At 44.1% G+C, this 21935-nt stretch overlaps 2 protein-coding genes across 7 annotated transcripts in view; both read right to left on the bottom strand.

Annotated features, from left to right (window-relative positions):
* LOC137884527 (protein unc-79 homolog) overlaps positions 1-19612 on the bottom strand; it is a 30310-nt gene extending 10698 nt beyond the window's left edge. For 4 of the 6 annotated variants that reach the window (XM_068726337.1, XM_068726336.1, XM_068726339.1 and 1 more), the window contains exons 1-26: positions 19434-19612; positions 17791-17911; positions 14088-14401; positions 13152-13322; positions 12882-12977; positions 12742-12797; positions 12256-12385; positions 12080-12144; positions 11084-11172; positions 10567-10607; positions 8812-8840; positions 7453-7682; positions 7082-7253; positions 6729-6959; positions 6298-6488; positions 5657-5780; positions 4825-4965; positions 4047-4262; positions 3548-3775; positions 3319-3460; positions 2830-2909; positions 2568-2716; positions 2282-2439; positions 966-1147; positions 676-877; positions 363-545 (exon numbers count right to left, since the gene is read on the bottom strand). In XM_068726337.1, the coding sequence (XP_068582438.1) occupies positions 363-545; positions 676-877; positions 966-1147; positions 2282-2439; positions 2568-2716; positions 2830-2909; positions 3319-3460; positions 3548-3775; positions 4047-4262; positions 4825-4965; positions 5657-5780; positions 6298-6488; positions 6729-6959; positions 7082-7253; positions 7453-7682; positions 8812-8840; positions 10567-10607; positions 11084-11172; positions 12080-12144; positions 12256-12385; positions 12742-12797; positions 12882-12977; positions 13152-13322; positions 14088-14401; positions 17791-17911; positions 19434-19455 (3763 nt within the window). In that variant the 5' untranslated portion in view covers positions 19456-19612. Of the gene's footprint in view, positions 1-362; positions 546-675; positions 878-965; positions 1148-2281; positions 2440-2567; positions 2717-2829; positions 2910-3318; positions 3461-3547; positions 3776-4046; positions 4263-4824; positions 4966-5656; positions 5781-6297; positions 6489-6728; positions 6960-7081; positions 7254-7452; positions 7683-8811; positions 8841-10566; positions 10608-11083; positions 11173-12079; positions 12145-12255; positions 12386-12741; positions 12798-12881; positions 12978-13151; positions 13323-14087; positions 14402-17790; positions 17912-19433 lie in introns of those variants that run through there. The other 2 variants (XM_068726338.1, XM_068726340.1) reach the window with 2 other exon arrangements.
* Positions 19613-20400: 788 nt separating this feature from the next.
* si:dkey-85n7.8 (COX8 domain-containing protein) lies at positions 20401-21509 on the bottom strand. The gene is made up of 2 exons (XM_068726307.1): positions 21340-21509; positions 20401-20698 (listed from the first exon to the last, which is right to left on the bottom strand). The coding sequence occupies exons 1-2, from the start codon at positions 21451-21453 to the stop codon at positions 20591-20593; spliced, it is 222 nt and encodes a 73-aa protein (XP_068582408.1). The 5' UTR covers positions 21454-21509; the 3' UTR covers positions 20401-20590.
* Positions 21510-21935: the final 426 nt, after the last annotated feature.

The raw sequence follows: 21935 nt of genomic DNA on the forward strand, positions 1-21935 counted from the left end.
AAAGCAGTATTTAGATATTGAAGTGTGATGAACATTGGGAGCAAAGAAGTGAGGAGAGAAACATTCGGAAAATGGGTCAAATTTGGTCAAATAGTATTTGCAAATAAGCATTTAATTTCACCTATAAAGAATAGGAAATGGGGCCGTGATCGCCACATTAGGGCGATGCAGACAGCGTCAGGTTCTCTTCATACGTGATAATAAATTGACTTTGGATAAAGTCATGGCTTGAACCTGTAATTTCAAGTCGAACAAAGCACCCACGAGGCACTCAAAGTAGTTGCAAACACTGTTCGACCACAGACTGAATGAAAGTGACAAAGGTCGAGATTCCACTTGATCGACTGATCTGTGCTACTCACGAATTCGGTTGCTCAGTGACTCAGGGAGTGAAAATGCCCGTTTGGACTCTGCCGGGCCTCCCTTCACACTGTCACGGAGCGAACGCACACTCTTCTGCCGGTTCCTGGCAAAGCGGGCGCGTCGTATTTTCCACATTGCCGCGTCGCTGAGGTTGGCTACGTTGGTTCGCACGGCCGTGATGGCTGTCAAAACAAAGATTATAATATGAAGCACGATCAGGCTGTCATGTTTATGTTACAATAAATAGAGAATTAGTGCAGAGCAGGTGGAGCAGCTGTAAAAACTCTGAATGAGGACATAGCGGCTACATACTAGTAGGGAAAGGGAACTCCTTGTTGCAGTCCAGGTGTAATTGAGCCTCCAGAGATAATGTTTCAAAACGGTTGACAAAGAACTCCCAGCTCAGCGCAGGAATGTCTTTCTTCAGGAAGTGCAGCAGCAGGAGCTTGCTGAGGATAATAGGCCGATCCCTCACAACAGTGTCAAACTGGAAATCCAGGCACAGGCATAACCCCTGTATAATAAACAACGCACACACGTAAACATACAGCGGGACACATGCAGCATTTAAATCCAATAAGCGTTAATTGGGGCCTAACAACCTGCAGGGCTGGCCTCTTGATGGTGTCCAGCAGCAGCCGGGCTCGGGTGGCCACGGCTGGGTTGACGTCCTCCACAGAGGCCAGGAAGCAGCAGAAAGCGTGGGCCAGGGAATACTTCAGCAGGTGGTTTTTAGTCACCGCACCGATGTCCAGGAATCGACACAGCACCGCTACCTTCTCCACTGGGAGTTTTCATGAGAATGTAAAGTGGACAGAGACATCGTCAGCGACACAGACACATCTCACAATAAGAATAAGTACCGAGATATAATAAAGAGAATCAGCTATGAGCTCGTTGATGAAGTTAAGTTAAGGTATTAATCACTGCTACTATTTCAGAGTCCTGTTTTGCTTTACACAATGCATGGGTGTGTTTGTTAACTAACTGAGAAATGGCATAATAAATTATATAAATATAAAATCTACTTAAAATCAGTTTGAAACACGTTATATCTGTATCTGCATGTTTGACATGCAAAATGTATAAAAATAGGTAAAAAGTCTCATTTGCCATTTTCTCTATGGGTGTAAGTGTACAAATAGAATAAAATACATTTCTATAATATAATGCTCATACGTTTACAACATAATGTCCCGCATCCCGCGTGTAAAATATAAATGAAAAAATAAAATAAAAATTTAAAAACAGACGCTTTACTCTGAAATCCATAAACTGTCCTCTACTCTGGGTTTATGGATAGTACCCAGTGTTGACCACTAGGTGTCCGTGTGGAGGTTAAGAGAAATCCCAGAGCTGCACCACATTGCCTGTTGGTCATTAATTAAAGGTTTTAAATATATATATATATGTATGACTTATGGCGACCGTTCTATCTGTTTCAACACTACTAAAACACCTTTTCATGTTTCCCGTATGTTTGGGGCTATTGTCAATCTATTGTCAATCTATTGTCAATCTATTGTTAATTCAATTGTTCTCCTGTTTCCCCGTATTCATGCGCTGAGTCCTCTGCCTCCGTCTCAAGGTCTTACAGCTCCTCTCTGCCAATCACGAGGAGAGAAACACCTTCAATCAATCCCACAATTCCTCTTTCCCGCCTGTTTGAGCCACACGGTAACCATGACAACAGAAGGAGGAGATGTGGGCAGGCGGTGGTTTTGGTAGCATGTTATATAAGCAGACTGGGGGTTATTCATCTCATGGTTCATATTAGACCAAAACCACTTTGCTTACAAAGTAATGAAATAAAACCAAACGTGAGCGGTTTGGTCGCGTCACGATGAGGTGGTGGTACTGTGTGCAGATATCAGATACACAACATATGTGGTTTCACACCATAAGCCTCGTCTCCCACCTGCTTCAAACCGGATTTTCCAGTCTTTGCTGTTAAAGTTTGTGTTGATGAGGTTCCAAAAGATGTCCGCCCCATGCGACAGAGACAGGGCGTGGAGGAGCTGAGGCACGGCCAGGGAGGCCAGCTGGCAAAACTCTGACTTCAACATGGACCACAGACTGAAACAAAGAACACCAATTTAGACACACACACACACACACACACACACACACACATTGCTGTCAAGGAGTTGGTTGAATATAACAATTTTACAAGAATGTTGATTAAAGTAACTGTCGGCACACACCTCGGTATGAGCATCTTCTCCTGGATGTAGGCCAGGAACAGCGGGTGATCCTTGCGGGCAAGGTACAAACACTCTCCATGGAGACACAGGATCTTCAGACAGTTCAGCATGTTGAACAAGATGTCAGGCTCCTCAAACTTGGACATTTCCTGAATGCAGAAGAGATGTGTGTTGACTCAAAGTGTTCCACACTAAAATACATCTCAGAAGCATTCCTGGATGCCTCCAGCCTTTATGTGCATCAGTTTTAATATACAAGTACCTGCAGAACGGTGTATATGAGCTTCAAAGACACAGGGAGCTGTTGGTAGGAGAACTTCTTGTCAGAGTTATTCTTCATGGCTGGAGGGAAGAGGGTAGTGTTAGAAACAACTTTCTCATCACTTACAAGCACTATAACAGAGCAGACGTGGTTGAAGTCGGTTAGCTTAGCTTAGCATGGTGAATAGCGAGCGATGGGTTTTGCAGGCTGAGCCTGGCTAGCTATTCCCTGCTAGCTACTAGAGGTAGCTTCATATGTACAGTGCACACATGAGATTGGCATCTATCTTCTCATCTGACTCTTGGCAAGAAAGCAAATAAACATGTGTTGAACTATTCCTTTAAATACAAAGCTACAGCTAGCAGCTTAGCTACGACAAATAAGTATAGTTCTCAAAATGGTGAATGATTCCTTTAAATATGAATGGCAATCTTCTGGCAGTTAACAATTAATGAAATGATATTTCGTTGTGACAGAACTGGTACACACATGGGTTATCAGGAGAATGGTTAGTCGGGTTGTCAGTGTGCGTGCCGCTTGGGTTGTCTCCTTCCACATTTCCATTCCCTGCACCAAGGGAGAAATCTGGCTGACCCAGAAGCAAGGTTTCCTCCAAAGTGTCTGTAGGTTCCTGTAGAGGAAATCGAACACTTAGCATAGCATTCACTTTCGAAGGTTAATGTATATTAGATGCATACATATGCATGCTGTGTCTCACCACAAGGCGAATTTCCTCTCGGGGGGTCAGCCTCTCCAGGAGCTCACAGCCCAGCTGGTAGCACAGGATACTGGATTGACACAGGCTGCACTCCAGGGCCTTCTCATCCTTCTGGCAGGTGTGTGAGCCCCCCCACGGCGCCTGGAAGACGTTGTTGACGATGCCCACGATGTCCTTCCCCAGGCTGCTGTCTAGACCCAGCATCACACCGTCATCCTGGAGCTCCATCTGGGACGGCAGGGGATACGACCGTAAAACACAGGGGAAGAAAAAGTGGAGCACGGCACACATATCTCAAGATCCCACCTGTGGGCATTGTTGTCATTATTCTCTCTATACAGTATATATAAGAAGAAGAATTGTTTCTAGACTGTGTACACGTCGGTGTTCATCCTTGGCAAATATTGAGTAATACAATATGATACTGTTTGTGAAAAGGCGTTTTTTTTTTTTACTCCCATACAGATAATAACAACATTTTATATGTCTGTGTGGTGACCTGCTTTAGGATGAGGTCAAACATGAGGATGAAGCAGCCGAGGTTCATGTCATCGTCGTCACAGTCCAGATCCAGAGCGCAGTGGCCGGTGGCGTGACCCAGGTTTTTAAAGGGGCTGCAGCGCAGGGGGCTGCGGAACGGGCTCCTGAAGGGGCTGGGGAACGGACTGAGGGTGTTGTGCTGCCCACGGCGTCCTGGGTCTGACACCACGCTCACCTGCAGGCAAAGAGCACGTCGCCGTGTGAGGTACGTTACAGTGTCTCACCTGAAACTCGAAACCATTTACGCCTCTGACAGTCTTTTAATCTCCAACGTTACTCCAGAGCTGCTCGGCTATGAACTTCAATGATAGATCTGCATCACAGTCAAGTTCAATTAAGCCCTTTAAGGAAGCTATATTTAGACATCGGCAGTTACCATGGCAACACACAGTCCAACCCAATGAATGGTATGAAATAGAAGCAAAGAAGAATAGAAATGTGTCGTAATCCTAAACAGGTATCTGACGCAAAAATAGCCCCCCAAAATAAAGCTCTCATTCACATTGAATCAGGTGGTTTTAAGTGTTTTTTTATGTACTATAAATCCTGGTTTAAACAGCTAAACTGTAATAAAAATAAATGAAAATGAGTTTGAACCCTCACAGGGTTCAGGGCCTTCTCTATTCTGCTTTTAACCTGTGATGCTGGTTATGTATGTTCTTGTTTTTTTCCCCTTGCTGTATCATTTTTATTATTATTTTTTGGCGGAATAGTTTCGGCCCAGCTGTCTCCCTCACCCTGCGAGCCCCAGTGTTGCCAGTCAGATCTGAGGCGCGTGCCTTTCTCTGATTGGCCAGCTCTTTCAAAGAGTTCACGCCATCAGAGAACATCCCGATCAGCAGCTGGAGAGGCACCACGATGTCCAGCTCTGACAGCACCTGCGTCCAAAACAAGACACACAAAGCAATTAAAGGGTCTGTTCACACTAGTTACAGATGCAGATGGTTTTGATATTGTTTCCAGTGCTAAAATATCTGCTGTGGTGGAAGTCGCGTTCTGATCCTTTCCTTAAGTTTTATAAACTGAATACACTTTTCATGAGCTCAGAAATAGTTTAGTTTATTTAGCTTAAGGAGAATGTTTTCAACCTATAAAGGACCACTTCATCCACTTCAACAGTCACCTGGTGATACATGGTTTTCACTGGACAGGAAGTGTATGAAAAACTGTAATCTGTAAAGTTACCAAAGCAGAGATTATGGGTATAAAAAGTCACATTTTTCACCCCGTCTTGAGTGTGACCTATTTAACGCGGGTAAATCAAAGCATCTCTTGATCACGGTTGCGACAGAAAACTTGAAATTGATCCATGTATACAGGGCAGCAAGCTGTGAGTGCATATGGGATGAAAAAGCGAAATCCCTCCTATCTCTCTCGGTCTCATCCGGTGACCCAGATCCATATTCAGCAGGGCCCCTGCCTAGACTCTCGCACTCTATGATAACCTGTTCAATTCACACGCACTGTTGACAGAACCGTAGGCTGTGAACTGGACATGAGGCAGTGTGTGTGTGTGTGTGTGTGTGTGTGTGTGTGTGTGTGTGTGTGTGTGTGTTTATGCTTGCTTACATGCAGCCACAGCAGAGCCTGCTCTTGCACAGACGCTGGGTAGCCAGAGAATCTGCAGCTGATGAAGCCAAACATTTCCTCCATGGAGAAGGGCAGGGGGCACAGCTCGATATCAAACATCTTACTGTAAGCAGAAGGCAGAGCACAATGTGATGTTCCTTCAGCTCAGGTAAGCTTCAGTTTTAAAGTTGTTCCATGCTGCAACCATATGGTCCACACACTGCCTGTGTTTTAGCTCCTCGTCAGCGAGTGATTTCATCTATGCAGACATTTTCTAGAATGATGCATCGGTGGAAGATACCACCTCTTTAGTCAGAGATTTGGGCCAGTGTTGGGCTTTATAGACCATTGAGGTCTATGAAGAGCCTTCTTTCGCTGATTCTGTGGAATGACGCCAATCATTCATCTTTAATGTTTAGACAATGAAAAAAACATATCCACTATCGGAGTGTATTGTAGCTGCACTTTAAATATCACGTCATGTCATATCCAGGAATAAGAAAAATACACAATCACAGGTACAAGTAACTCGTAAGGAAATGTTGTATCACCCTCCGCCCTGCTTATTTGAATATAACAAATGTCTTTAGTACAAGAATAGCAGCTACACTTTGCAAACGCTGAGGTTGTGGTGGATGTACCTGAGCACTTCCCGGAACTCTTTGAGCTGGTGGTCGGGCACCTCGGTGCGGATGGCCTCCAGCCACTCAGGCATGAAGCACTCCCACAGTGGCTGACTGATGACATTGTAAGGTATCAGACACAGGATGCGGTTCAGGCCCTCCTTCAGCTGGGTCACTGTGTTACATGACTTGTCCCAGTAACCTCCCACCTGGGAAGAAGTGTGAACGGACTGGCTTAGATCAGACAAGAGCCAAGAGAGGATGACCTTCCCCTTCATCATTTTAATAAATCTCAGCCCTCAGTGACATGGTGATTTAATGAAATTCATGAAATATGTTAAATTTGGCTGGATATTTGCGGTTGTAATGTTCATGTTAGTTGTGCTTTCTGAATATAACCTTTTCCCACCCTCATCAGCACCCTGCACATCCTCTATAACCCATCTTACCCTGGCAAACTCAACAGGCTTGGGCAGCAGACACATGACCATGACGTCAAATCGCACTTCGCACACTGTCTTTAGCCACTTGGTGACAAACTGAGGCTTTAGCTTCTCCACCAGGCTTCCGACCTCATCGTCCATCATGTAGGCGGTGGAGTGAAACCACTGGAAGACCATGCTGACCAGCCGAGCCAGACTCTCCGTAGGCGTGTTTTCGTTGGGTGTGCACAGGCTCACCTGCAAGATGTGAGCGAAGCAAAACTAATCAGTCAGATAACCATAAATGTAGCGAGGTAGCGATAACGAGCCATGCACTGTACACATCCTTATCTCGCGACTCCCTGTTATTGATTACACACCAGGAACCAGATGCCGAACTGACTGAGGAGTCGCTGGTCGTGCTGGTCGTCCTCCTTGTTGTCAAACTCGATGTTGTCCAGAGAGTGGTGGGAGGCGGACAGGCCCATCTGACGACGTCTGTTCATCTCAAACTCACGCTGTTCTGCGTGAATCTCTGCCTCCTTGAGAAGGCTGGACGGAATTCAGAGTGGAGGAGGGAAGACATAAGAGAGTCATATTGATGGAGAAGAAGCTGAAAACACAAAACAGGAAGCATCCTGACATGGCACAGACGTTTATAAGCTCATTTCATGCGGTATTGTTGTCCATACATTCATGCGAATCAGAGGCATATGCCCTGTGGCTGTGGCTGTAAACACTGTGGATGCACCTTATAACGGCTTCCACGGTGCACACCAGCTCCTCCGCTCCGCACTCCCGGGTGTTGATGGGGGGGGGCGAGGTCTGGTACAGATGGGTCTCCGCCGCAGCCCCCACCTCGCTGCTGTGGTGGTTGACATGGCAACGCTTGCAGTAGCGGACAGGCCGGTTGCCATGGCGCCCACAGCAGCCGGCCGAGAAGCAGGTGACCACAGCCCTCCTCACATGAGAGCTGCAGTTCTACAAAGACAAGAAGCAGGGAGGAGGAGGAGGAGGAGGAGGAGGAGGAGGAGGCGATCAGTAGGCAATAAAATAAAAAATATGCCATTATCACAGCAAATCAGCCAATAATGCATTATGACAAGCTTCTAAAAATAAACATATTTCCAGGCCCTTCAAAATCAAGTAACTGCTCTGACTTTGAATATCGTCCTCTCCGATATGCGTTTGTTTAGGGACGTTAATCTGTCCACATCTACAGTGATAGAAAAAGTCTTTATGTGTCACAACGGTGTCTCAGGTTTCTAAAAATAAAAGGCATGGCCCTAGAGAGCCATCCTAATCTGATCAGCCTCTAATCTTGTGCCATTAGAGGGATGCAGTGCACCCTATCAAATTAACATAGCTGTCCTCTGATGATGAGTTCTCTCATTCACCCACCCTGCTTTCAACAACAAAAAAAACACCTCCCTAATATTACCGACGCTGTAGCTGTTTACAGTGTGTTCTATCTTGGGTGTCATGGTGTATTTATAAGTAGCTATTCTCAGATGAAGATGACAGAGCTGGTGTTGGGAGTTGAAAAGGCTTTCTAAAATGAGTGTGATAAAGCCTGATCAGAAAGGGAGGCTGTGGATTATAAACTGCTGGACAAACCGGGGTGGAGGCCAGCTGTTTCCACTGACAACGACGCGGCGGTGGCGGCTGCTCAGCCTGACGGGAATATACCTGAGATCATCTCACACTGTTTTACTTTCTGTCTCCCTGGAAACCCTCAGGGAGCACTTGCCCTCAGCAGTGCGTGCAACAGCAGCAAACAAACATCACGCCCCAGCAGCTTCATTTGAACTGATGTGGTCTGAGCTGCTCGGACTTCTCAACGTAGAAAACATGTCAGGTTCATAAATAAATGACCTTGCTATGCATCACAGGTAAAAAGGGATTCCATGATTTGTTTCTGTTTTGAGTGATAAAACCATTTAAAGCATCTGCTCTGTTTGATTTGTGTTTGTATGTGAAGTTGAAGGTGAGTGAGGGTAATCAAGGGTTATTTTTCCTGAATATGGAGAAGCATTGGATAATGTTCAATATCACAACATGCTGTAGTGGGATGGATCAGAATAAAAATGAGCAAATGAGAGAGTCTTACCTTCTTTTGACAAATGGCAGATATCTCTGCTGCAAAGACAAATTAAGTTGGCATTATTAGTTATTATTATCATTAGTTTGCACACAACAGAAGTAGCTTTTTAAATGAATCACGTTTCAATGGAAACATCTTTTTAGCCTTCTCTACCCTAGACCGATTTTTAGGCCCTCAGCTCGAAAATAGCATACCCATACGATAATGAGTGTAGCGTTGCAACTGTAAGGGCTATTTTAATACTTTTGGTAGTAAAATAACACTTATATTTACACATATCAACACTTTTGAGATGTGTTGATATGTGTAAATATCAGTATATATGTACTGGTTAAGAGTAGATTAAGATGTAACACAGCACAAATTGAAAATTCAAATTTTCGAATGGAAAAAAAAGCAATTTCAGGATATTTCTTTATTAGAAATCATGTAGGTCCAAGCTTTCCAGCTCTCCCAGATCATAGAACTATATGTTGAGGGTCTCTAAACAAATTTTTACTTAAAATGAAGCTTTATCTAGTACATCTTGATCTAGTACGGAGAGGTCAAAACGAGGTCAACCAAAATGTAATTTTGTTCCAGCTGTTTCATTGTCATTTTATATACTATATAATTATATATTTCACTTATTTTATCACTAATAGTGTTCAATCTATCTATATGCAGCAGTTTGGCATCATTTTGAGAGCCTGGATCCTCTCTGAGACTGTTAATGTTTGTCATCCATGGGATTTTATCGTCTGAATTCCAGTTTTTTTACCCTCCAAAGCCTTTCAGACCGCGAGAAGGGCCGATTTGACCCAATAAACGTTCCATAGACGCGTCACAGCCTGCTCTGTTGAAACAACCTAACGTGACTTTGAACGACAGAATCCATTAGCCAATGAGAAAATAAAAACTACCCGAGTGTCAAATTTCTCAAATCCGATTTGCTGAGACGTATAACCCCGCCCCTTCCGCTAGCAGGCACACGACGGCAGCGCCGGCTTTGAATCGAGGCAGAGACGGATGAGCTGCGCAGATCGATAGTAAACATGAACGGATTAATTATTTTTTTTGCTGCAGAACATCTCAAAGTAAGGAGCTGCTTTTTGATGTGATCGATTATGCGGATTGTGATGACGGCTTTGTTTTGGAAGTAAAACTGCGAGGCTGTGTCGTAGCGGAATGTGAAAAAATGGTGTTCTGCCGGCTGGTCGCTAGCGATCTCCGGAGCTAACGGGTGTTAGCATTGAATTCATTTTTCAAAACGTTATTGGCATAAATGTGGCGAGTGGGACTGCCTAGGTGGCGCTATATCGATTGTGTTACTTTGGTATTATACGTAGCTTTGTCACATGTTGTGTTTGGAGTGTGTACAAACAGCTGAGATGACTTTGTAGCGCAGGAGCTGCAGTTTGAGCAGGTATGCGGCATCATTATATTCGTTACTGATGAGTGCACGTTATGAGTGGATTCATTTGTGGATGCATGCTCCGCCCCCACCGGCGGGGGCGCTCGGGTCCAAGAGGTTTTAAGTACATCCTCAGACGACTAGACTGTGATTATCAGATTTAACTACAGCTATAAACATAATCAAAGGAACACATATGGGTACCTACACTAACCCTCTGTCTAATATTATGCTTAAAAAAACTATGTATATTGTAGATTATACTGAATATATTCCATGTATGTCCCATTTACTGTGTGTGTCATTGTCTGTGGGGAGCAAGTCAGACTGAGAGACAATCAAACACCTTTTTGTTTGTGAACGCTCACCTTGGGGCAGGAGTACGTCAACAAGCCATTCAGCGTGGTCTCTGAAAAGATGGAAGAAATGTATGAACAAAGCTTATATATATATATATATATATATATATATATATATATATATATATATATATATATATATATATATGTATGCAAACTGCTCCTCTGAGCCTGTATATAATAACCCACTATAGTGTAAACACAGCAGTCTTAACTTCCCACCAGAGCTGGGACGCTAATATACCGTCGCTCAATATCAAGTGAAACACAACACTGCAGAGTCACGCAATTATTATATTATAATATTATATATAACAAAGTGGCTGCGTGGTTTCGGGATGACGACGTCATTAACGGCGCAGGGGAGTTACGTAACCATGGCGATGCATTTCCCCTGGGTTAAAGATGAATAATGAGGCACGCAGTAGGTGATGTATGTGTTGAATGGCATTGTATTTAAGGAGGGGGAGGATCCGGAATGGGGGGGGTGGGGGCGATGGAGAAGGGAAGTGAAACATGTGCATACCCTGCTATCCTCTGGCTGCACTCCTCGCATATATAAAGAGGAGGGGGCTTGTCTCCCAGGGCAACGGAAAGAGTAGGATCTATACACATCTGCAAAGTAAGACAAGGGAGTGTTAGAATATGGATGTGGTATTTATTAACAAGTTTGAACATACTGGTATTTTGATGAGGGGAAGTAAACATGACAAAGTTTAACATGGTATATTCAAAGCTAAACCTCGTCAATGGTTTGGTCATTTTCACACAGCCACCGATTGAAGTGGAATAAAACATATCATACATTACCTGTACATTCCAATACCCATACTACCATACTTTGTATGCCAGAAAAATGTCTACTTCATCATGGTATTGCCCAAGAAGTCATGTGACACCTATACCCGTCTCCCCACGCCTCTGCGTGGCTGGCTGCGTGCATATGCTGCACTCTGTCCTCCTGCAACCTGTGCCCGAACCTCAATGCTCATGGCCTCAATGTTCAGATGGTGCACTGTAATTTACTGCGCTCACTTGATCCTCAAGGGCTGCACAGGGTCACCGCTTCCAATTAAGCTCCCCTCCCTCCGTACCCCCTCCCTGCTCCTGGTAATTGAAATCCGGCCTCTTGTCAATGCCCCTGTTCCTATAGTCTATTTGTCTGTTTTTGAGCACAGTTGGAATAAAAGCAGGTGGAGCTGATAAAGCAGAGGCTGTTGTAAAGCAGCATAGAAGCTGATATCATTACCCTACTCCCACAGCTGCGCTGATTTATTTACCAAGGGGGCTCACAAAAGCAAACACGCTGACACGCGCGGTTGAACTCGGCAAAGCAATGCGGCACGTCCTCCATGCCTTCCCGACGCTATACTCGAAGCAGAGTGTGATGCTAATCCATCTTCTTACAGTAATAATAACGTAATAAAAGGGTCGTGGGAGCCGACAGCCATACATGTACCTGTGATGCAAGAGTTCATGTTTAAGGCTGATTTAAAACATGTTTTTTTAAGACTGAAGTCACCTTGACAGCAGGTTTATTGATAGCATTGTGGCATTCGATGTGTTGACAGTGGATGGGGTTCCAGGCTGAAGAGTTGCATTAGTGGAGGAGAGAAGAAGACACATTGGGGATGTGTTAGACCTTTAGTCAGTTCAAGGGCAGATCAAGCAGCAGACGTGACACGAACAGAACCTCACCCGTGTACTGAAGCCCTCGATATTCACTAATGGCTCCTGGTGGCTTCAGGTTGGGCCAGTAATGAAACAGCATCTGCACAGCTGGAGGCTTTACTTGGGATGGGCCGTAGGATATGACATACAGAAGGTCCTGCACACAGTTTAAACAGTAAGTACAAAGTGCAACGATATTTGAAGGTATTATCTTAAATATGTTTCGCATGCTAACGAATTAGCAACTAGCTGAAGGTTTTCATTCCAACATGCTATATTACCCATTTTATAAAGACTAACTGTTGCCCAATGTCCATTGTTCAAGATTTAGAAAAGATTGACGAGACAATGTGTTTAAAAAACGAATGTTATATTCAAAAGGACTGTGTACGACTGTGAGTATATGCTGTGTTATATATTGTCGACACGTTGTTATGTTTGACTTACATAAAACTTGAAAAATGGTTCATTGTTGTTGTTTTTTACACAGAAGACCTCATATCTGTAGCCTACCTTCCACACTTCCTGTTTGTGCTTCATTAGACACTCCAACAATTGACAGTGATACACTAGAGAGAAGAAGAAGCCAGCTTAAAAAGAGAGCCATACACAACATCACATTATATTTATATATAGCCGATGTGGTGGTTTACCTGGATTTGTGGTGTACTGCATTGCAATCATTAGCATAGAGGAGGCAGACAGATTGACATAGGCAGGGACTCCCCCCTCCCTCCGAGTGGAGCCCACTACAGCAAGCAAGCAAGAGAAAGAATGACTTCCCGTTTTCATTTATTCATGAAATACCATTTAATAAATGAAAGGACTTTTATGCATTTCATAAATCACCAAGTATAGCAAACATAAAGGTACAGTTTTATTATGATGAGAAGTGAATTAGTTGTCAAAGTTGTCATACTCACATATAGCCATGGGGAGGAAAGAGGTGCTCAGGTACTCAATGATGTCTTTATGGAGGAAAGGGGGAAATGTGGCTAAAGTGGAGATCATAGTATAGGGCAAAGTGCTGAGAATATCATCACTGAGAAAGGGCAGGAGGCATGTTGTTGTGTAAAATATGGACTGTCCCAGATCTGATGAGAAAGGGAAAAGGCAAAAAAAAAAAAAAAAAAAAAAAAAAAAAGACAAAGAGAGATACACAGACACTCATTCAATTAACAGTACATACAGTACTCACACACTGTATGCAGCCACAGATGTCAAATGTACATGAAACTTCAGACATTGCATATTGTATATATTATAACAGTAATAACAGTAAAAAAAAAAAAAAAAGAGAACATTTAGAAGATCAACTTTAGCTGAGGGCAGTGAGCTTTCTTTAAAAGTAGAGCATTCTAGTCAAGAAGACGGGTTTTCATGCTTTTGAGCTTTTTTTAACAGTGGTAAAATATTCATGAAAAACAGGAGCACTGACTGTGATGCAGCCTTTAGCCCGTGAAAAAAACAGTGCGGAAATAAGTCATTCTCAGACGTATTCTAAATGTATTGAAAGAAATAAAACGTTACATTTGCCAATGTGCGTTTTCCATTTAACTCGTATATTTGCACATGACATCAGCAGTAAAACATTTCTCCCACTTTACATAACAAACATGCAGTCAGATATGATACACGGAAGAGAAGGCCTATGTCTGGTGTGTATCCAATGGCTTATGAACGATTAAGTTGACAGGATCCAGCGTGCTCCCAATCACCCCATGCATCCCTCAAGATCCTCAGCAGGACTTCTCGCCTCCAGTTACAAAAGAGGCCAAAAAAGCAGCAGTGGCTTCATGCAGGCCAGACGGCTCGGGGGATGATGATGACAAACAGTGGTGCACTGGGCCTTGACTCACCATGCTGACCGTGCTGCAGCAGGGGCACCAGGTCAAGCAGGGTCACGAGGGTCACATAGAGGCCCTGATAGTCCAGAGAGGGGTACTCTGAGAGCTGAGCGTCCCGACTCTGCTGCCCCTGCCCCCCGCGGTCTGACGGGGCATCGCGCAGAACGCTGTAAAGGAGGGAGCGAGTAACTGAAGGGTTGATGGAACTGACTTGTGGTCTTAGAGATGGGGTGAGTGGGAATGGCACAGGAAAAAGACACATGGTCATGGGCACGGCCAAATTGGAAGCTTCCTGGTTCTCCTTCCTGCCTGTGCGGGACAGAATGCTGCTCCGGGGCGGGAGGGGAGGGGAGGGAGGGTAGGGGAGGGGAACAAGGGAAAAAAAGAGACAACAAAGACACAAAAAAACAGCACATTACATTGAAATGGCACTACAGAGACAGCGTAAATAGAAAAAAACAAACCCAGATAAACCCCACATAGGATGCAGTGTCTCACTATTTGACTGTATCACTGAAGGCACGGGCAATTTCTCCCTGCTTTGTCTGTTCAGAGTGACTTTGATTCAATTTATCTCGTTTTGTCTATCTTTGCACTTGGAAAACAAAACAAAAAAACATGAGCACAAACTGCAATGATCACTGCATCTCATGCGTATCTGGTGACAAGGAGCAAAAATATAAAAAATGGCATGTTTTCAGTGGCAACCCCATACTTCTCCAAAAAGGCACAGTGCAAACGACTGTCCCTCGATGGCTGCCATCTTCCAATCAGCAAGGTCAGAGGCTACCATGCAAAAAAAAAAGGCCAATGAGCCGTGGAGAAAAAGAAATCCAAAAAAAAAAAAAAGAAATTTCCTTGTCTTTAGTGGGGCTGTCAAGGATGGGAGTGACACCAAATTGGTTCGGGGAAAATACAGAGGTGACACTTTTGAAACATGCTTCAGCCAGTAATAAACATGTGTGTGAGGTTAGATCAAGTGCTCCGAGGTCACAGCACATGTTTATTGCACCAGAGAAATAATGTCCGTGTGCATACGTTATGATACTGCACCAGTATCATCAGGAGAAATAATGAGATCCAACAGGCATATGGATTCAGGTTTCTAAAATAAATGTAACAACTAATCTACGGTAGAGGAGAAACTATAATGACAAAGGAATAGGTTGTATCGGGGGGGGGGGGGGGAGATGACTGGTAGCATTATGTTTGTGAGCTAATGCAGGGATGGACAATTGTGTTTGCTGTCCCCTGGGGAAGGTGGTGGACATATTACATTTTAAGAGAGGGAAAACAAAAAAAGGAAAAACTAGTTGGGTTGAGTGTGGAGCGTCTAGGGTGAGGATGGGGGAAGGGGGGAGGGGGGGGCCAGAGAGCATTGCTCTTTTTTTTTTTTTTTTTTACTGCACATTATTAAAGAGCTAAGCTGTTCTATCAGGCAAATGATTGGGATTTATCAAGAGAGCCCAGCTTATAAATGCTGATGTATTGTTTATTTATTTTTATTTTTGAAAGGTCACTCAAAAAGTAGAGTTACATCATTCTCGGCAAGTGAGAAAGGGGATTTTCAAAACAAAAAAAAAAATGGATTAACATAACATTAGATACATAAATGTTGAGCGTGTCGCTTAACAGTTCATACTGTCAACAGCAGATTGTAACATTTTCTGAATTATCCCCTCAAAGTTATACTCTGTAAGATTTTAGTCGGCGTAGGTTCGTTCATAAAGCTGCGTGTTGTGCAGCGTGAACTCAAACGGGACTGATACCGAACAACAACAGACCGCATCTCAGAGTATGACTTTTTCACTGCCAATTCCTCATATAGAAAACATCATTATTTTGAACAATGAACATAGAGATTAACAGACACGCTCACACGCATACACTGAACATTTACACACAAAGAGACACACGTATGTGCACACACACACACACACACACACACACACACGCACGCACGGACGGACGACACGAAAAACTACAAAACATGTACGACACATAAAACACATGTAGAAATGCACTGATACAGACACATGACACACATTGACTGTCAAACCCTGCGCTGTCAATACAACATCATTGGCTATGTAGCAGTTAATCAGACTTCATACATTTACACAATTAAAGAACATCATGTCTAAACAATGCTACGTATGAGTGCTGCTCCCTGCTGTCGTTCTCCTCAGAGAGACTCAGTTTGGCATGAAGTCAGCGTGGCTCACTGATGCAGAGAGCTCAATCTGACTTGCAGAAATATGAAGAGAAAAAAAAAAATCGATGCCTCATGTTATAGGAGGCATATGTAATTGTCGTTTCCTGTTCTACATCTGACCTGAACCTAACATTGGTGTGTGAATCAGCAAACCACCTCCTTTTAGCCATTTCAGTTTGTCTTTCCAGGAACATGACACATGCCTGCTCCACTTTTTTTTTTCCAAGGCTCACTACTCCCACTTTCTCTCTCTCTCTCTTTCTTTTTAATTTCTCTCTCTCTCTCTTTTTTTTTTTTCACCCCGGTGCTTCAGAAAGGCACAGGTGTATGGATAATCCTGCAGTCCCCCGCTGAGGAAACCAGACCCCTCTAATGGTGGGGAGAATTACTCCTTCTGCATATCTGAGACCAAGAGGCCCTTGCCTCGGGAAACCGTTTAACAGCGGCATCACAGCGAGTCATTCCTTTTCGCATTAGAGAATGCCGCTGCCCCTCAGAGACAGAATCGTCACTTGAATCCCACAGTCGCTGCCCCCCCCCCCCCCCCCCCCCCCCCCCCACGTCATTATCCATCTGTGTGCGAAAGACACACGAGAGGCCGTGTTTCAAACGGCACAGTGGCTGCTGGTGCCGGACAGCCCTTCAAGCAAAGGCTCAGCGCAAAGTAACCGCTCTGTGAGCATCACTCAACAGAGGAATAATCCTTATGGGGCCGAAGGCATAACGTGTAGAATTGAGGCCGGCTGCCAATCTCAAATAGATTGCGCCCTAAGCTGAAAATAATGATAAAAGTGGGACATGCAACTTCAGCCTTTAGTAATTCCATCCTTTTTTGGAAATTAGCTCATACATTTGGGCAGCGGTAATATTGTCTGTGATGCCAGCAAGGGAGTAAGATTAAACCAACCTTGAGACATACGAACATATTCTATCGCTGCAGTTTGCTCGTCTATGTTAAGAAGCTCCAGCTGGAAAAACAGGGACGTGACACATCGTGAAAAATAAGATGTGTCCAAAATGGCTGCCTACTTGACCCCCGTGTGTTGGAGGAGGAAATAACACGGCGTTCCTTCCCCTGGCTTTCGCAGCACCCGAGGGAGCAGGCTGACCCTGCAACTGCAGAGCCCCAGGAGCTGCCCTCCGACAGCCCCCTTCTGGGAAGGACACAACGGGCCCGTCCCGAGGAAAGCGTTCATTTTAGCAGGCGGCCGCTGAATCACTAAATCCGCAGCTGCTTCGAAACAACACGACGATATCTGCTCCATCTTCTTCTATCTCTCAAAGCAGTGCGGGCCAAAGGCAAGTCAGAGTTGGCCACTTCCCTTACTTCCTCTTGACATCCTAAAATTCATATTAGCCATTTAACGATATCACTGTCATCCCTCTCGGGGAGCGCGGCAACCCGCTTGCAAGTTAACCTGTCTGATCCAGAAGGAAGCTAGATATCACACATTCTACAGTCTGTTACTTCACCTGTTGGCTCCAGAGCAGGGTACTTACCTGAGCAGAGTTTGGGAAAAGTATTTCAGTGTGTTTGCAATGTCTGTTCCGGAGGGCACAGGGTAAATATTGTGCTGCACACGGTTGTGATACTCTTGCAAGTATCGTATCTTAGAGGCAACTAGACAAAATAAAGAGCAGAGTGACAGGCAAATCAACAGGAGACTCATTCATTCGAATCTGAGTACACAGATAAGGCAAATGGTAGAACATGCATAGAGCTGCGCTTTCTGTTGTTGTTTGTGGTTGAGATCCATGTGAGACGGCATGTACTGTAAAGCTCCAACGATCAAGTTAAACAAAGAGTCCGTGTTCTCATGGCTCTCTGGCCTTCAGCAGGTGACCTTTTTGGTACAGCAGCGAGGTCACGGGAAACCCTCGAGGACGCGGCAACCTATTGCTTACAGAAAACACGCTGGTGGACAAAAGGTTGCCGGTTCAAGTCCCAAGACAAGCTGGGAAAATGCAGTCGGCATGAGACACGAGAGAGGGCTTACTCATCTCTCAGCAGATGACACTGAGAGACATTTCAGCGGTGACCCCCCCTTCGGTTTAACGCCGTCCTCGCGCTGCTGTTAAAGATACGACTGTGTTGTTTGCGCCTGGTTTAAATGAGAGTCCAGTGAAGTCGGTGTGGGTGATTGCTGACCCATTTTCTGTGACTTTGGGCAGTGGTGTTTAGCAGCTTCCCTCCCCTGACCTGTATGACAAACCCCGAAATAAGAATAACAGCCGCAGGCTTTGAGCGTGTGTGGTCAAAAGCCTGCGTTGCAAAACACACAGTCGTACACCAGCTTCTCTCGTCTTAAATCTACAACATGTCGACGGACATTTTCATGAATAATCATTTTTTTGTATACATATATATGGCGATAACAGCTGACAATTTGTTGTTCTCTGTTGTTTTTTTTCTGATACTAGCCTGATCCATATATTTACCATCAGCCACACACAACTTTAAGCCCAATTATAGATGAAGCCTCAAACACCAAGTTTGAAACCCATATTGTGTGTCTGTTTACATACTTAAGTCGGGCAAAATCGGATTAAAACTGTGCAGAGATTCAGTCAGTAACATGGAATAGAGTGTGGAGGCAGAGGCTGCTTTCCACCTGTTCGAAAGCAATCGGAGGAACGAGGAGAGAATCAAGAAGCGCCATCAGGACGGTGTGATCAAACCCCCGTTATCGATCAATCTCACGCCACCGTATTGTTCAGTAAAGAATCTGTCAGGTCGACCTTGAGACCGGCAGCACACCTCGCTTCTTCTTTTTTTTTTTTTTTGCACGCGCCTCATCCGACCACGTCAATCAAAAAAAAAAAAAACCCCAACAAAAAAAAAAGACAATATGACGATGTAGCCATTAAATTGTTTTTTTCCCCTTAACATGCCGAGAAATACACAGCGGCTCCCGGTGCTCGCTGAGCCCTCCAGACACACTCTGCAGTGAGAGGACGTGTTGCAACCTGCCATGGCAACCGCGGTTTCATCACCAAGGACAGCTCCCCTCATTCGCTTTCTTGGTTAAAACAAAAATCACATTCCCAGTGCTCAAACCCCCATGACAAGACAGGAATAACACACACACACACACACACACACACACACACACACACACACACACACACACAGCCGTACTTACACTGCTCTGCCTTCGTAGACATTTCGCAGACACTTGAGGAGACATAAAACCCAGACTGTCAATTGTTTTAGTGTTTTTGTTGTTTTCCTCCCCGGCGTTGTGTTTCCCTCGGTCGTGAAAAAGTGAATCTACCCCCCCTTACAGCCCAGGCTCGGCTTGATTGTACCACTCTGCGCGATGGATTCGTACACTGTGGCTTTGTGGCGGTGGCGCGGTCGCTTTTAGCCGAAATAAAACGAGGAGCCAATTTTGTGAGTGTGCTTTTAATTTTGAGAACGTTATGCTGTCGTGTCAGAGAGGAATATTGATATACATCCGCCACGGCACACCTTTCTAAATGGACTGATCCACCTTTGACAAATTGTCATTCAAGATTTCCGACACCCGTATCAGTCCCATTTGAACTGATCAGCCTATAGGAGGGAAATGCCAAGGAGATCAGTGAATTTAGCCTAGATGTGCACGCGCACTTTTGTTTATGCTGCATTTAAAATAAATAAAACGTGCAACAGATGGTTGTCACATTGTCATGACCACGAGCATGACATGTCCTGGGGGAATATTTATATCTTCACACAGTTTTGTTTACATGTTTTACAATATTTTAATTGGATTGGAAGTTCTTCCTAATTTAAGCATTACATATTGGTCTGTCATGAGGCTAAATAAATAAATATATTGTATCTACAAATGTACCTATATGCCATTCTTTGAGCCTAAAGTTTCTTCTTTACAATTTTCACAGAGCGAAATACAAGTGATGGCTAAACAGACTCCAGGGTCTGAACCACTGACAGACCCTGTTTCCCGTTACAGTTTGTGCCAAGAACTGTTGGAATATCTCCATCTCATCTCCAGCTGATTGAGAGCAACACCCTGGAATGAACCCTCTGCTTCTTACTACTGGTTATGCTCAAACATCAAGGCACATATTAAGGATTTTACAAACATTACAGGAATCAGATCAGTCAACAAATCAGCCATTTATTTTTATTTTTTAAATGAGTTAGAAATAAAACATACCAGAGCAGATATCACATCAAAGTCTTTATACAGGAAAACAGTTGCATCGTCAACTTTTACCTTCACGACATTTTGCACATTGGGAAACACAATAACACAGTGGTGTCTCCCTGAGTGCAGAGTTCTTTAAGAAGTCAGGGTTGTGGAGGTGATCTCTGCTGGTAGACCGGGATGTGATGCATGATCCATCCAGCCGGGGCCAAGAGGGTTACAGCAAATGCACACATGGCGAAGAACGATTGCTGTAAGAAAGTCCATGAGAACATAAACGCAAATTCATGAGGAAAGATGTTTAGTACACAAACCATATAGTGCAGTACAGCTCCCAAACCTCTCCTATCCACACCTGGGTCCACAACAGCAGGTCCCAATCTCAGTGACTCACCGGGTGATATAACATTTGAATTGTCCTGCCATGATATTCCCTTTGTCCCTCTGCACTCTGGTATTCCTAACCTGAGCCAGGCTTTGTAAAAGCCCCTGTGTCTGTCCCCGAGGACAGATCAGCAGATTTATAGTGGCATAAACACCAGCCGCTATGTTGCAGTACCATCACAGGATCCATTTACAGAGGCCAGAGCTTCAAACTGACTTATGGATAACAAATGAATAAAACATCTCTCCCACTCTACGGACTGGGGAACACAGCTCGCTTGAATTCCTCGCATTAGGGGGGAAAACAGTGAAGTATCACAGATACCGACTTCCCAAGAGTGTTGCACTTTTCGTGTGCCATAATGCTCCTTACAATTTGATTCATTGTCGTTAAGCACCAGGTCAGTACACACCCCTGCTGTTGGAGTACATATCTATAGCGTCCAACAAGCTGGGACGTCTGGCCATTCGACTTCTACCAGACAACTACTAATCAAGATGTTCTTACCGCTGCTCCGATCTTTTCCTTTGGCGGCTTGCTGTAGATGGTTGACCTGTGATTTTGCCGGATGGTTTTCATCAACCTGGACCAGGTCAGCGTGGGTCTAAGAAGGGAGAACATCTTTCTGCTCACAGAAGTCGCTTGCCTCGAAACAGAAAATGATAATGTTTCTGTGGAAATTCCTCCTCATATCCTGTGAGATCTATCAGATAGTCACTACTTTCATCTAATTCCCTGGGAGGAGTCATTCCAAAGACACTCGTGTAAACATACAGACCAACTTCTCATCGGGATAAGAATGTTGGCTTTCTCTGTGGGACTGTAAAAGTAACTCAATAAAATCAACTATGTGTAGTCTAATGGGGATTCTACGTTAGGATGAATTATCAAAACAAGTTTTATTTTGAGATGGAGTTGTGTCTAAGTTAGTCAACAGCAATAACGGAGCCGACATTTATTCGAAACTTACATTTTACAACAAATGTGGAGCAAAAGTTTCATATTCCAAGAGATAACTTGAATAGTGTGTGTCAAAAATTGCACAAAAAAAGTGTGCCAAATCTGAATAACTTGCATATTTTGTATTTACAAAAATCAGGTTT

This window comes from Cebidichthys violaceus, unplaced genomic scaffold (genome assembly GCF_023349555.1).
Source record: "Cebidichthys violaceus isolate CVI_PGR_0920_01 unplaced genomic scaffold, fCebVio1.0.p SCAF_39, whole genome shotgun sequence".
Lineage (NCBI taxonomy): Eukaryota > Metazoa > Chordata > Actinopteri > Perciformes > Stichaeidae > Cebidichthys > Cebidichthys violaceus.

Excerpts from the sequence above, each read along its gene's own strand:
- si:dkey-85n7.8 (XM_068726307.1), bottom strand. The coding sequence starts at position 21,453 with ATGTTCTCCCTTCTTAGACCCACGCTGACCTGGTCCAGGTTGATGAAA. Across the intron at positions 20,699-21,339 it reads AGGAAAAGATCGGAGCAGCG|CAATCGTTCTTCGCCATGTG; the intron begins GTAAGAACATCT and ends ACTTTCTTACAG.